The sequence below is a fragment of the Rhinichthys klamathensis genome, unplaced genomic scaffold, assembly GCF_029890125.1.
Source record: "Rhinichthys klamathensis goyatoka isolate OS25496 unplaced genomic scaffold, OSU_Roscu_1.1 h1tg000011l_1, whole genome shotgun sequence".
Classification (NCBI taxonomy): domain Eukaryota; kingdom Metazoa; phylum Chordata; class Actinopteri; order Cypriniformes; family Leuciscidae; genus Rhinichthys; species Rhinichthys klamathensis.
In genome coordinates, this window is record NW_026606564.1 from 3,034,765 (window position 1) to 3,050,137 (window position 15,373).

Consider the following 15,373-nt stretch of genomic DNA (forward strand, 5'->3'; position numbering starts at 1 on the left):
ATAAATGAAAGGTAGGGTAGACAATTTGTTTAATAAACACACTTTGTTATACTGGTTGTAACTCTATTCACACCCTGATAGCAATCAATAATAGAAGTGGTCTAAATTTTAAACTTCTGTGGAAGTCTCAGGAACAAAAAATATTCGTCCAAACATTGCATTCAGTCCGAATTCAGTAACCGTAATTACAAGATGGCAACCCGCAATGTTCTTCCTGGAGCTGTTCACGTCCTCAGACATGTATTTGTGCGTTTCTACTTTCTATGTCAAGACTATCAACGCCGAAATGAATCTGCAGCAGTCAGGTGGTACAAATAGAGCTCTGTAAGTTGTCTACGTTCATTATTATTGTAATGGTATTTGCTTTGAGACATGAGTTAATTTTACTCCTCCTTTCGTCTCGTAACACTTTGCAGAATCTGCTGTGCGCGTTCATGTGCTTTGGAGGAGGAGTGGCTTTGGAGACGCTCTGAAGGGATGGTGGGATCATATGCTTTCAAAACTAGCTTGTTATTGCTAGCTTCTCCAAAATCGCCTACCCTAAGTTTAATTAACAATAATAATACAATTGATGGATAATAAAATAATTCATTATATAGCTAAAATCCTCTGTGCAGGGAGTCATTCGACTGGATAAATTTAAATGAACTGCCTGAACAAACCAACCCGATCTCACGAGTAATTCGTCCGAATTTGACGAGTGATTAAAAGACGGCTAATTCGTAACAATTCGTACGACCTCACTCGTACGAATTAGTACGATTTTTGCTAAATCGTACATATTTGACGAGTTGCCCAATTCGTATGAATTCGTACGAATGACCTACCCCTGACCCCGCACCTAAACCTACCCATCACGTGGGTTTAGACAAATCGTACAAATTCGTACGAGTGAGGTCGTACGAATTCGTACAAATTAGCCATCTTTTAATCACTCGTCAAATTCGGACGAATTGGTCGTGAGATAGCATTGAACAAACTGATGCTCTAAAGTGAACTCGACTTCCTAATGCTTTGTATGAGAGAGGTGACATTTTAAGGCAAATTGGGTAACACTTTACTTGAAGGGGTGTGCATAAGACTAACATGACACCTTCATAATCATGACATGACACATGTTATGAATATGAAGGAAGTTTTATGCATGTTTGTGACAACTGTCATTAAGTGTCATTCGCTCAATTATGACATTTTTAATGCAAATATGACATTGTTTGAGATGTCTTTGTTATGACACCTTGACATAAACCAATACATCATAACCTGTCAGTGTCTATGTCATGACAACTTGACATTACTAAGACAACACAACCTGTCATAAACATGACATAGCAGATTAATTATTAAACTTAAGAAACCACTTAGCTTTATTGGTTAACATTACATTAAACTGTCAGCTGGTTGGTTTTGACATTGGCTGTCATGAAGCCATTATAACTGTTTAATGACAAATTCAATGTGTACCACTGTAGTTGAGGTCACGAAAAATATTCATGACACAGTTATAATGGCCTTATGACAGCCAATGTCAAAACCAACCACATGACAGTTTAACTTAATTTAATGTCAAGTTGTCATGACAAAGACACTGACAGGTTATGATGTTATGGTTTATGTCAAGATGTCATAACAAAGACATCTTAAACAATGTCATATTTGCATTAGAAATGTCATTATTGAGCGAAAGACACTTAATGACAGTTGTCATAAACATGCATAAACCCTACTTCATATTCATGACATATGTCATGTCATGGTTATGAAGGTGTTATGTCAGTCTTATGTACACCCCTTCAAGTAAAGTGTTACCGGAAAGGGTAATTTGATTATTGTCAAATAATGCATGTGCAATAGTGAAAAACACAGCAATGTAGCATTTTGTTGCACTAAACAATGAATATAGTAGATTGGAACATTTCATAGGTGTCATGGGTCTCATAAATTAGCCGTTATAATCATGTCGATGACTCTTCAGTTCTTATGAGGCATTTATTTACACAGTTATGCATACTTGAACAGACTGAATTAAAATAAGTGGAATATTCATCAAACAACAGCTCTCAAGTCGACCTGTTGTCATCTCCCCTCTCAGATACGTTTGAGTTTTGAATATGGCATGCATGTAAAGCTGTAGAGCTCGACCGGCTCACTCAAGCACACATGAGCATACTGTACACCCACACACACACACACACACACACACACACACACACACACACACACACATACAGTTCGCAATTCCCCTTCTCTCACCAGCAGAGGAAACAGGAATTCTTAAATCACAGTCCGATGTCCTCCACGTAGAGCAATCTCTCAAGAGCATGTCATGGAAGACAAATTACAACGGAGGTAAATAAAACACCTGTCTTGAATTGTAACAATCCACTTCTTTAAAGTCAGCTCGCCCTTAAAGGACTTTCCATTCTTTGAACATTTCCTCGTCTCTTTCCGAAAGTTACAGTTTGAGTCCATCCTGCCCAGTTTGAAACTTTCATGTGTTCCGCTCTCTTCCTTTCTTCAATATGAAGAAAAGATCAGAAGAAACAAGTCTTTGAGGGAAAAAGAGCGGCAAAATACCCTCAAGCCAACATCGAACAGTTCCGGCTTACATTTAATACATATTTTAAACATTATTACAGTTAGCTTATAATTCTCAAGTCCGTCTCATCGTTTGTGGCCTCGGCAAATGAGAGGAAGAATGGAAGGGATTTGAGTTAAGGAAGAGAGTGATCGTTTTTTTTTGTTTTGTTTTTTTGCCATTAGAGAAACACATGCACACATGCAAACTGAACCTGAGAAGTAGAAATGTCGCCAATTTAATCCATGTAATGAAAAGTCAGTGTAAACACGAGAAAGTCATGACAAAAGGGAGGGAAAGAACAAAGACGATTGCCTGAGGCGCCATCATACAGAATTCCAATTAACATGTGCTGTGTTTTCCCAGCACTCTCCAGGTGCTCCATACACAGGCTGATACACTTTTCCATTGGACACGCCGTAGTTTTCCACAGGCTCCTTGGGAGAGGTGCGACACTGTCCCAAATTGTATACAGGTTTTCCATTGGCTCTTCAAGCAATAGTCGGTTCCAGTAATTTTCCATGGGCTTTATGGATTGTCCCAGTAGGGTTTGCTCTTCAAACGGGATTTTGATGCTAGCCTGGAGGCTCAGCAGGTGTTTTTTTTTAATCAGTCAAACCCGTATGGGAAGAGTTTGGCTCATTTGTTGTTTCATGTCTTGTGCATCTTCTATACTCTTCCTTTGGTGGCCCGGCAGGGTCCCGCCAATTCGACAGAGATCACTATAGAGATGGAAAAACACAGAAAAAATCAGCTAAACATTGACATGTGACAGCACTGAAGGATTTCATTTCAAGGGATAGTTCACATGACATGGTAATTCTTCCATTATCTATCTATCTATCTATCTATCTATCTATCTATCTATCTATCTATCTATCTATCTATCTATCTATCTATCTATCTATCTATCTATCTATCTATCTATCTATCTATCTATCTTAAAAAAAAAAACTACATTACAATCAAATTCAAATTTCAATTCTGTTTGCAATTTCAGTTCAAATGTAGCAATTGAATTGGAATTTCCATTCTCAGCTTAATTCCAGATGGTGTGGAAAGAGCTACGTACAGATTCTTCAAAATGTCCAGTTCCAGCCAAAAAAATTGCTGTGTTTGCTTGATTTGAAGGTGTCCTTGTCAAAGTGTAATTACACAAACAAGTACTGGGTAATATTATTGTAATTACTATAAGGTTTATGGTTATTTCAATTGCTTTTATGTATGCCTAATTTAATGTCATTAGTATAGTACGCATATGTAACATGTACCAAGTACTATAAAATAAAGTATTGCCATGACACCATGTAGTTTGGAAGAGAGTAAACAATGACAGTATTTGAATTTTGGGGGTAAAGTATTCCTTAAATTTCCAATAAAAGAACACCAAAATGTGTATGCTCTCATTCAAACGAGGATAGTAATCACGCACAGAGACACACAGCTGTCTCTGGAGATTGGATCATGACATGTCAACAGCCCGGCCAGCGGTGCTCGTGCATACAGATGCAAACATAAATGAATCATACACAGGCCATCAGCATGCGGCGTCACGCGGAGGCACACACACTCACACACTCGACCGCTGGACACGAGGCTCCACTGCCTGCACATTAAAAAGCTCATTAGCCGACTAATTAAAGTCATTGCTCTCTTTTAGCATCTCCTCCATCTCCCTTATTAAGCTCTGTTCGCCACCTCCGCTAGCCTAGTCTGGACTGAACCAGCTTCCCCAGTGAGCAGACACAGCAGCCAGCGAAGAGGAAAGGGCACTGCACTGTGTGTAAGTCAGCCGTTACTCCGTTCCCAAGACGGTGCGGTTCACAGCGCTTTAGGCTAAAGCAGCGCATTCACAAACGCAAGTCAAATGAGCGTGCTTATTTTGACTAAGACTCAGCAGTGTTATAGATTGCATTTATTTGCTGGATAATTTATGTGGTTGAAACTGCTTATCGTGAGGGGTTGGGGGGTTGGGTGGGGGGAGCCCTACAAGTTAAATAATGATTTGCATTGTGAGGCGCGGGGAGGGGTTAGCTTATGGGGATAGCTATTGCTGCACATATTCAGTTTAAAAATTCAGCTTGTGCTTTACCCGCAGGAAAGAGAGATCTCTTTTTAATATCTCAATTATTTCTCCTAGACTTGCAATGAGATGAAATGGAGAGCAACGTCTCCTGCTTCTCAGATGTTTCTCGTCGCCAGTAATCGCACATCTCCTCATGTAGAGATCTCAGTAATGGCACACACTGTGCTTAGATTTACTATGATCAATCAAATGTCAGAGATCACAAACATTTCCAATTACCCTCACTGTATGTTACCGTTTCTATTCTGTCTGTTTCTGCAAGTTAAAAAAAATAAAAAGGTAATTGTGACTATATCTCACAATTGCAACTTTATTTAGAGTAACTGTCATTCTATCATACAAACTCTCTGAAAAGTTGAGCACGGTTATGGATATGACAATGCTAATGTATTCGGTCTTGGTGGAATAGATCTGCTACGCTGCTGCAGAGCAAGTACAGAGACTTGCTACTTTACACACAGTGACACGCTGCTGTGAGCAAGTAAGACATGCTGCTGTTGCACAAATAGCACATGAAATGACCTGTAGTAGATCTACACAGGTGGAGCTGGGGAAGGTGGAGGGTTTCTGAGGAACTTTGAAAGCGCGCTTCAACTGCTACAGCAAACACGCATCAACTATTTAAACGTTGAGCAGCAAGCTCATTGGCTGCAGACGCAACAGGAACCAATCAGCTTGTGCCATGTAGTTAATTATGCAAAAGTCTCCAGGCTGCAAATTTTTTTTTTGCAGGGCGGTAGGGGAAGACTCATTAATATTCATTGGGGAACTCATCCCTGATTGGTCTTAACCCCAGTGACGGGTAGGTTTAGGGCCGGGGTTAGGGGTAGGTCATCAGACCCCCAGTGACGGGTAGGTTTAGGGCCGGGGTTAGGGGTAGGTCATCAGACCCCCAGTGACGGGTAGGTTTAGGGCCGGGGTTAGGGGTAGGTCATCAGACCCCCAGTGACGGGTAGGTTTAGGGGCGCGGGTAGGGGTAGGTGATCAGACCCCCAGTGACGGGTAGGTTTAGGGCCGGGGTTAAGGGTAGGTCATCAGACCCCCAGTGACGGGTAGGTTTAGGGCCGGGGTTAAGGGTAGGTCATCAGACCCCCAGTGACGGGTAGGTTTAGGGCCGGGGTTAAGGGTAGGTCATCAGACCCCCAGTGACGGGTAGGTTTAGGGCCGGGGTTAGGAGTAGGTCATCAGACCCCCAGTGAAGGGTAGGTTTAGGGCCGGGGTTAGGGGTAGGTCATCAGACCCCTAGTGACGGGTAGGTTTAGGGCCGGGGTTAGGGGTAGGTAATCAGACCCCCAGTGACGGGTAGGTTTAGGGCCGGGGTTAAGGGTAGGTAATCAGACCCCCAGTGACGGGTAGGTTTAGGGCCGGGGTTAAGGGTAGGTCATCAGACCCCCAGTGACGGGTAGGTTTAGGGCCGGGGTTAGGGGTAGGTCATCAGACCCCCAGTGACGGGTAGGTTTAGGGGCGCGGTTAGGGGTAGGTCATCAGACCCCCAGTGACGGGTAGGTTTAGGGCCGGGGTTAAGGGTAGGTCATCAGACCCCCAGTGACGGGTAGGTTTAGGGCCGGGGTTAGGGGTAGGTCATCAGACCCCCAGTGACGGGTAGGTTTAGGGGCGCGGGTAGGGGTAGGTAATCAGACCCCCAGTGACGGGTAGGTTTAGGGCCGGGGTTAAGGGTAGGTCATCAGACCCCCAGTGACGGGTAGGTTTAGGGCCGGGGTTAGGGGTAGGTAATCAGACCCCCAGTGACGGGTAGGTTTAGGGCCGGGGTTAAGGGTAGGTAATCAGACCCCCAGTGACGGGTAGGTTTAGGGCCGGGGTTAAGGGTAGGTAATCAGACCCCCAGTGACGGGTAGGTTTAGGGCCGGGGTTAAGGGTAGGTCATCAGACCCCCAGTGACGGGTAGGTTTAGGGCCGGGGTTAAGGATAGGTCATCAGACCCCCAGTGACGGGTGGGTTTAGGGGCTAGGGTTAGGGGTAGGTCATCAGACCAATCAGGGATGAGTTCCCCAATGAATATTAATGAATATTCCCCTACCGCCCTGAAAAAAAAAAAATTCAGCCTCGCCATCTAGAGTTTCATTTTTAAATCTCAAAATGTGACTTTGTTATGCAATTGTGGCTAGTTCTTGACATTTCAATTTCATATTGCTCAGTGACTATGTCACACAATTCTGACTTGGCATTTTACATCTCACAATGTGACTTTGTCTTGCAGTTTGTCTTTTATTTATTGTAATTTCAACTTTATATTGCGCAAAGTAACTTGTAGCAAGCAATTTGTAAATGGCATTTTAAATCTCACAATGTGATTGTCTTGAAATTGGCTTTGTTTCATGTAATTGCGACTTTATGTCTCACAATGTGACTTTATATATCGCAGGTACAAATATCTTTTTTTTTATTTGTAATGTCACTTTTACTTTTTTAAATTTTATTTTAACCTTATTTTTTATAGTTAAATTTTGTAGTTACTTAAATATATATATATATATATATATATATATATATATATATACCACAAAAAAACTCAAGAAACAGTCTTCAGCACAAAACTTCACTATGTATCTTGAGACATGAAAAATTAGCAATACATTCTTTTATAATAGATAGATTTTTATATAAATAGAATCACAATGTGGGGTAAAATGCCGTGCTGTCAATAATATTCAGACAATATGACGAACTAGCAGTAACAACGCACTCTTTCCCATACGCTCTGCCAATTGTGATTTCACAAACTACATTGCAGCAGAAAGATCCGTCTTTTCCTGTAAGTCAAAGCAAGAATTGACCCGTGTCCAATCTGGCTGTTTTCTGCTCACCCTGAGTGTGTACTGGTAAGCACTTTGAGGCTTGCGGCGTTGCGGAGGAGCTTGTCAAGTGTGCTGACGATCTGTCCGAAGCGCGGCCTCATGTTCCGCTCCTTCACCCAGCACTCCAGCATGAGCTGGTGCAGCACTGCGGGGCAGTCCATGGGAGGAGGCAGCCTGTAGTCCTGCTCCACTGCGTTCATTACCTACAGCATCAACAGGCACAGCAGTTACACTGTCCTTCTGCATTAGGACAAACTCCGCAGTATATATGCAGAGTTTTATTAGGCATACAGTATGCGACTGGAATGTTACAACAGTTAAACCCTAATAAAGACTAATAGGGTTGAAAAACCTTCACAAGATCATCTCAGAATAAGATAGCACTGTGCTTGCGGTTTAGACAAAACAAGAATAGAGACAGTAAACAGTATAATAAAAGAGGTTATACAACATGTATTTTAACATAATATTAGTAGTGTGAAAGGATGGACCTCGTGAAACGTGTTAGGAATATGTCTGGGTCGTATTTCACCACATAATCAAAAATAAAATGCTCTTAGATAGATCTTTTATTATATTTTATTTATACAAACCATTCCCTTTAACGTAATGCAAAAAATGTCATTCTCATCTTATTCAAAATGTATTTTGTATAGTTGTAGTATATGGTTTCCTACCTTTTATCTGTGCTGATTTACATAAAACGTTAATGTTACAGTATTTCTTTTACTGTCTAACAGTAATAAATACTGATTTTTACATTTAAATCAGCCTAAATATGAGAATCACCACTGATAATAGTGGAGAATCCCAAAAAACTTAAAAGCATAAATACTTATTTCCCTCCTTTTTTTTATTTAACTATTTAACTCTGCCAAAGGTATGTGCTTTTGAATAAATATATACAAATTATTAATAATAATAACAACATATACATATATATATATATATATATATATATATATTACTGCTGGGCAACGATTAATCGCATCCAAAATAAAAGTTTGTGTTTACATAATATATGTGTGTGTACTGTGTATAACTATTTATAATTATATACACACATATGCATATATATATTTAAACATTTACATGTATATATATTTATACTTAATTTATATTATATAAAAATATAAATACTTTATATATAAATAACACACTTTTCTTATATATATATATATAATTTCTCACGCATTTTGGTCTAAAATGTGACTTTAAACAAAATGACATAAAAGTTGACATACATCTTGATTGCTCATGTCCCAGTACGGCCGCTCCCCGAAGGACATGACCTCCCACATCACAATGCCGTAGCTCCAGACATCACTGGCAGAGGTGAACTTCCTGAAGGCGATCGCCTCGGGAGCGGTCCAACGGATTGGGATTTTCCCTCCCTACATGATAACACACATGCACACAGAGAAGCCATTAAATTCAAACACAGACTTTAAAACCAATGAGAGGGCTTGAGTCTTCAGCTGCCTAATTAGAGCGAAGACTCGGCCCCAACTCGCGGCTCTCTCCCCACAGGGCACCATCGCTGGGTTCATTAATCTAAGATGAATACCAGTAAAAATAAGATGGCAGGGTTCTAACTTTAAACATAACAGTTTGATCTGTCCATGAAACAGACAACGTGAACGGAGAAGCTAATCAATACACTAATCCAAGCCAATTACGAGCTAAACTAGCATGCTAGCACTAAATCTTCACTTCTACTAATACTAGCCCAGTAATGATGACATAAATGTTTACTCAACATTTGTAGCCAAAAGATTCTAAAAATAAACTGAAAGGAATTTTATGAGATTCTAGTCATTCAATTCCCTTATCTGTCGCCTATCATGTCGGACACATTGAACAAGCCGTACCGTACTGACTACTTCCATATGTTTCCAACAGACAGAGATAGAGACAGGCTTCTTCCACATATCAAGTATGCCATCTGTACTCCCGATTCTGATGGTCAAGGCTGTTCTTTCGATTGTTAATGCGCACTGTATCTGTAAAGCACAGATATCGCTTACATTTCTGCCTGGAACCTGGATAAAATGTTCTCTGAAGTCCCTCAAAGCTAACAGACACGGACTAAAATCCACAACAATTCTTTTATATGGTCTTTTAGCTTAATATACTAACAGAAAATACCAAACAGTATACCATACTAACATGGTTTTTGGACATGTATAAAGTGCATAAACACCACAGCATATGGAAGCTATCATCGAATCCGAAACCAGGGTATTAAATAGGGTAATCATTCAGTATCATGGTGTACCATGGTATTGAAAATTTATCCCATGATGATAACCCAAATGCATAGCATCGTCATCTATGCTAACATAAGGTCATCGTGATTTTGCAAGTAAAACATGTTCCTGGATCAACATATTTTGTTGATCCTGGAACAACATTCCAGTCCAAAAGTGTAGTCCTAACCCTAAACAATAAGTTTGCCTAAAATCAGAGGGAAAAATATGCGAATAACACTTATGTATAAGCACCTAACCCTGGTAGTAAGTCTAAACTTGACTGTAAACTTGTCCCTAAAATCTGATTGGTTGATTGAAATGTTGTAAAAAATAATCATATGATCAATAAGTCATGACAACATATGTTTTTACATTGCTTTAACTCATCAAAATAAGTTAAGCAATTTTCTACTTTTTTTTATAAGTTATACAAAATTCAACAAATTGTTTAAGTCAACTTAATGTAATTTAAGTTGAAATGACTTACTCATCCAAGCAACTTCTTTTACAGTGAGGAACATGTTTTACTTGGTGACATCACGTTCACAACACGACATGTTGGAAAAAAAAGATGTCATCTATAGTTTGTACTGACATATGAAGGAAATGGACCCTATTGATATCTCTCTGTTATGAAGATTTTTTTTATTTCCTCCTTTTTTACTTAATAATTTACCTATGTAAATTATAAGTAACAGTTATGTGCTCTTTGTTTAAATGAAACGAAATAAAATTATATTATCAATAAAAGCAAGAGCTCTTTCCTTTAGCCATGCACTGACTACTAATTTGTACATTTGTACAGACAATACACTTAAAGATAAGCTACAATATCGGCTTAGTGGGGGATTGGAGGATTTGTTGGAACAAGGCTATTTCATTATTGCCTTTATATCATTACATAAAAAGAGCAGACCTTATCTGAACTCACCAATGAGCTGGTGTAGGTGGGGTCCGACGAGTTATCATCTAAAAAGCGAGAGAGGCCAAAATCGGACACTTTGCACACCAGGTTGCTGTTGACGAGCACATTGCGAGCAGCCAGGTCACGATGGACGTAGTTCATGTCGGACAGATACTTCATGCCAGCCGCGATCCCCCTCAACATGCCAACCAGCTGCGTTACGGTGAACCTGCCGTCGTTCAGCTGATCGGGAAACAGAGCAATAAAAGAGGGAGAGTGACATTAACAGATGTAAACATGACACCACCCCGGTTCTACTCGTTCTAATCAGCCTGACTTTGACAGTGCCGTCGGACTAATTCCACACGCAGCAGCCTGTAATCTTCCTCATAGTATCGGGATGCCAATGCTATGAAGACAGAGCTCCACAAAAGCTAATCCCCATGGAAGAATTTCCTTTCGCAAAAGCGCTGAATACTTAAAAGCATAACTCAATTACACACTTCACATAGAATATCAAACCCACATGTTTTCATTTTCATATTCTGAATAGGGAAAAACTGAAGTGCTCTGATAGGATCACAGACAGCAGGGCGAAAACAGTGGGTAACACTTTCATTTAGGGTTCAATTCTCACTGTTAACTTGTTTATTAGCATGCGTATTACTAGAATATTAGCTGTTTATTAGTACTTATAAAGCACATATCAATGCCTTATACATGACCGTATTCTACATCTCTTAATCTTACGCAATACCTAAACTTAACAACTACACTGTAAAAAAACGTAACTCATTATTTTGTGTTATCTTTTTGCATGTTTTTTTTTTCTCGATAAGTTGAGGACAAGAAAACTTAAAATTTCTTGTTGTCTGGACAATCTAGTTATCTCTACACAAAAAAAAATAAGTTGAAATAACTAAATTGCTAAAATATTTTTTACAGTGTACCTTACTAACTATTAATAAGCAGTAATTAGGAGTTTGTTGAGGCAAAAATCGTAGTTACAGTACTAGTTAGTTAATAGTGAGAACAGACTGCCCGGCCAAAGAAATTATCAAATGCTTAAGAGTCTATGATTGGATAATTATTGCAGTTATTATGTTTCTAGCATGTTATTGGCAACAGTTCTTCTGAACCTAATTGATGAAGTGTGTAGGTTTTCATTTCTTAAACAATCATGTAGGAAACAAATCATAGGCATATTCCAGGATGACAATGTCTAGATTCATCAGGATCAAGTTGTGAAAGAATGGATGGGAGGAACATGAAGAATCATTTCCACACATGAATTGGCATCTCTGAGTCCAGACCTTAAATTCATTGCAAGTCTTTGGGATGTGCTGGAGGAGACGTTACAGAGAGCTGGACTAGATCTTGACCAAACGTTAATGCACCCCTTGATGCGAATAAATGTGATTCCGTCATTTTTTTGGCCATGATGTGTTTTCCTACATGGTTGCAAGTATATACTGTACATATACTTTTGTACAAAAAAAAAAGATTTTTTATTGAGGATTTATGTCAATATAAAAAATGTACTTTAATTCTACAGTTCTTCTGCTGAAGAAACCTCTGATGGGAAATGCTCAAGTCTACTGTTCAAAAATAGCACATGGTTCATGTTAAGCCTCGAAGCAAAAGAACATCATCACGTCTGTAGCCAGTCGCACTTGGTTTGGCTCCAATGACGAAAAACATTCTGCTACAAGATTTTGATGTTGATGTCTTTTTTTTCTTCTTCTAAAGTTGAAGATGAATCATGCCAAAGCTTGTTCCTCCGGATATTTTTAGAGCATGTTTGTGTGTATGCGTGGAAATGAGCGTGCTTGTGTCCCCGGCTGGACTTTGTGGGAGTACAGGCTGTGCCGTAGGAAGATGCCAGGCTGGTTGGGTTGCATGGGCTTTAAGTTGTGTCATCGGCTGGTGCTCAGACAGAGCGAGACTATCCCACCTCTGGATGTCGAAACTCTCAGTGTTCTGCATTGACTGCACGGGTTGGTTAAGGTTCTGGAGTTCAAACAGTTTCTTAAGTGTTTCTGTAGAAACTCAGCTGAGGGATTACATAAAGACTTTAGATTACTTTGGTATTTTTTAAGATTTTTAAAAAGCCAGATGTTGACACAAGTTAAAGATGAACCAAGGTTCTGTCTAAAGAACCATGAATAAGTGTTTAATGCTGAAGGGTTTATCAAATCCCCCTGTTATTACTGACAGTCAGGCCACAGATTCATGCAAGGGAAGTTTTGTAAAGTAAAGTGACGTATTTCAGACTGAAGCAGAATATTCAATTGGACTTGATTTTATCCATCGGGAATTGATTGAAGAAGTTATTAAATTTTGATGAAAGATTATGAAGCCAAACTTTTTTCTTAGCACCAGGGGTGTGACTAGGCGAAGCCCCGGAGGTTTTCCAAAAGCTGAGTTTGTTCTTTCCAGCTTGTTTTTTTTTTCTTTTCTATTTCTTTCATTCTTTTTAATGTATGCACTGCAGCATTTTTTTTTATTGCAATGGAGCTTGATTTAATATGCGATTGATGTATTTTAACATCCCATCTAGATCACAAGCAATGCAACACGACTCAACAGATTCTCTCAATTTAATGGCAGTGCTTTAGTTCGTCACATTGCGTCGCTAGGCCGTATAAACAGGGTGCTTTACTATACGCTTCGGATTTGTGTAGAACGGGGCCTCAAAGACATGGACCGTGGGGGAACGCATCAACATTCACTACATTATATCGATTTATTTATAATTTCTATTTTTAGTTACAGTAAGAAAGTCGTAGCTAAGGTTGTATGTTTTATGCACAGCTCTGGCCACTTGCTTTTCAGCCAAAACTGACACAGTCATTCAAAATGCAATTTCCCATTTTGAGTACAGGTACAATGTGTCACGGTTTGTTCATGTTTCATGTCTTTTATTTTGTAAATAGTCGTAATCATATTTCCTGTTTGTCCTTGTCCATATATCCTTGTTTGTGTCCCATGTTGTCATTGGTTCATTGTCTTGATTGTTCACAGGTGTTCCTTGTTAGTCATTAGTCTCTGTATATATATATATATATATATATATATAAAGCCCTCATGTTATCATTGACCGTATTGTTTCCTGTAACTACTGTTGGTGAGTTTTATGTTTCTAGTCTAGATTTTGTTCCTGTTTGGATTAATACACTGATCTTGGGTTCTCACTACACTCGCCTCCAGTGGACTATGTTACACAAAGAAAGACTTTAGGGATAAAAAGTGGATTTCGCAAATGTTTCCAAGTCTCCACCAGGTGTATATAAGACGAGATGCATTAATACAGATTTAATAAATTTGATCGATGTATTATGTTCTGGGTCAAATTTGACCCGCAATACATTTTTGCATTGCTGGCGTCTCTGCTGATTGAGCTGTAGGAAAGCACATTTTAAATCTTAAATTTAAAATAAAATATTTTAAAAGCTGGTTATTTTTTTTGTTGTGAAACAAATGTTTTAAAACATACTTTTAAAAATCATATGTTCTCATGTTTACTTTGTTTAATGTGCGAGATGTATTATGGTTAAAGGTTTACTGAACGTTTTTTTTTGTGTGTTCTTCATAGTGTGATTTTTGGTGAATTGCACAGAATATAATCACATAAACAAAATGATCATAAATACAACTTTAACAATACAAGGGTTCAAATGAGCTGGAAAGGTTTATTTATTTATTTTATCAACATTATGTCTAGATGGCTTCTTTTATTCATGTTTATAATGCATAGTTTTTATTTTACCCACTATTGTTGTTACTATTACCAGTTTAAAATGAATATGTGATATAATGAAATCACATTCTATATGTTTGCATTTGTTTTAACCCACTTTTACTTATTAAATCAGTATAAATTTGATTGTGGACTTTATCAGAGAGTGTCTTATGCATTACAATAAAAAATGGTAGCATTTTTAAATATATTTTTGTGAAATGTACCAGTGGGCAAATATAACAGGGTTAGAAAAACGTTAACCTTGATAACTTAGCCGGGCCACGCTAATAATGTCTAAAATGCCCATGGGCTCAGTTCCCGATGCTGTGGAATCACGCACAATAAGACCAGGAATGTCTTTTAATGTAAAGTACATAAGTAAGGCTAATACAGTAAAATGGTTTTGCATCAAATATGATCTCAGTCTTACTCTAAGGAAGGAGTCGAGCGCTCCGTTCTCCATGAACTCTGTGACAATAAGTACGGGACAACTCCTAGTCAGAACTCCTTCCAAGTGGATGACGTTGGGATGGTCAAACTGGCCCATGATACTGGCCTCGCTGAGGAAGTCCCGTCTTTGGCGCTCCGTGTATCCTGCCTTCAGCGTCTTGATGGCTACGGTGGCTTCCTTTCTGCCCGGCTGTTTGAGTCGGCCTCGACACACCTCCCCGAACTCTCCTGAATGAATGGAGCAGAGAGAGAGAGAGACAGAGAGAGAGAGGGAGTGGGGTGGGGGGCGTGAGGGAGAGGGAGGATTATTGGTTTGAGCTCAGGATAAAAAAATCATTCGAGGGAAGAAATGATGTACTGCTGAAAGACCAAGGAGAGTGCAAGAGAGAGAGAGAGAGAAAAGAGCAGATGGCAACAGTTCAGAGTTTGAATAGGCAGGGGACGGATGGAGAGAGAGGGTGAGAGAGGAGTTTAGGGACGGGCTGTGGAGAGGGAGGAGAGAGGAGTTTAAGGGTTGTGGGAGTTTTGGGCCTGGACTCTGGATG

The 15,373-nt window shown here is 39.4% G+C and overlaps 1 protein-coding gene across 1 annotated transcript in view; it reads right to left on the minus strand.

The window, feature by feature from the left end:
- Positions 1-1,975: 1,975 nt before the first annotated feature.
- The window catches only part of ephb3a (eph receptor B3a), a 39,123-nt gene continuing 25,725 nt past the window's right edge, over positions 1,976-15,373 (minus strand). The window contains exons 12-16 of the mRNA XM_056264113.1: positions 14,809-15,056; positions 10,664-10,879; positions 8,725-8,874; positions 7,490-7,683; positions 1,976-3,300 (exon numbers count right to left, since the gene is read on the minus strand). Coding sequence (XP_056120088.1) covers positions 3,192-3,300; positions 7,490-7,683; positions 8,725-8,874; positions 10,664-10,879; positions 14,809-15,056 — 917 coding nt within the window. The 3' untranslated portion in view covers positions 1,976-3,191. The remainder of the gene's footprint in view (positions 3,301-7,489; positions 7,684-8,724; positions 8,875-10,663; positions 10,880-14,808; positions 15,057-15,373) is intronic.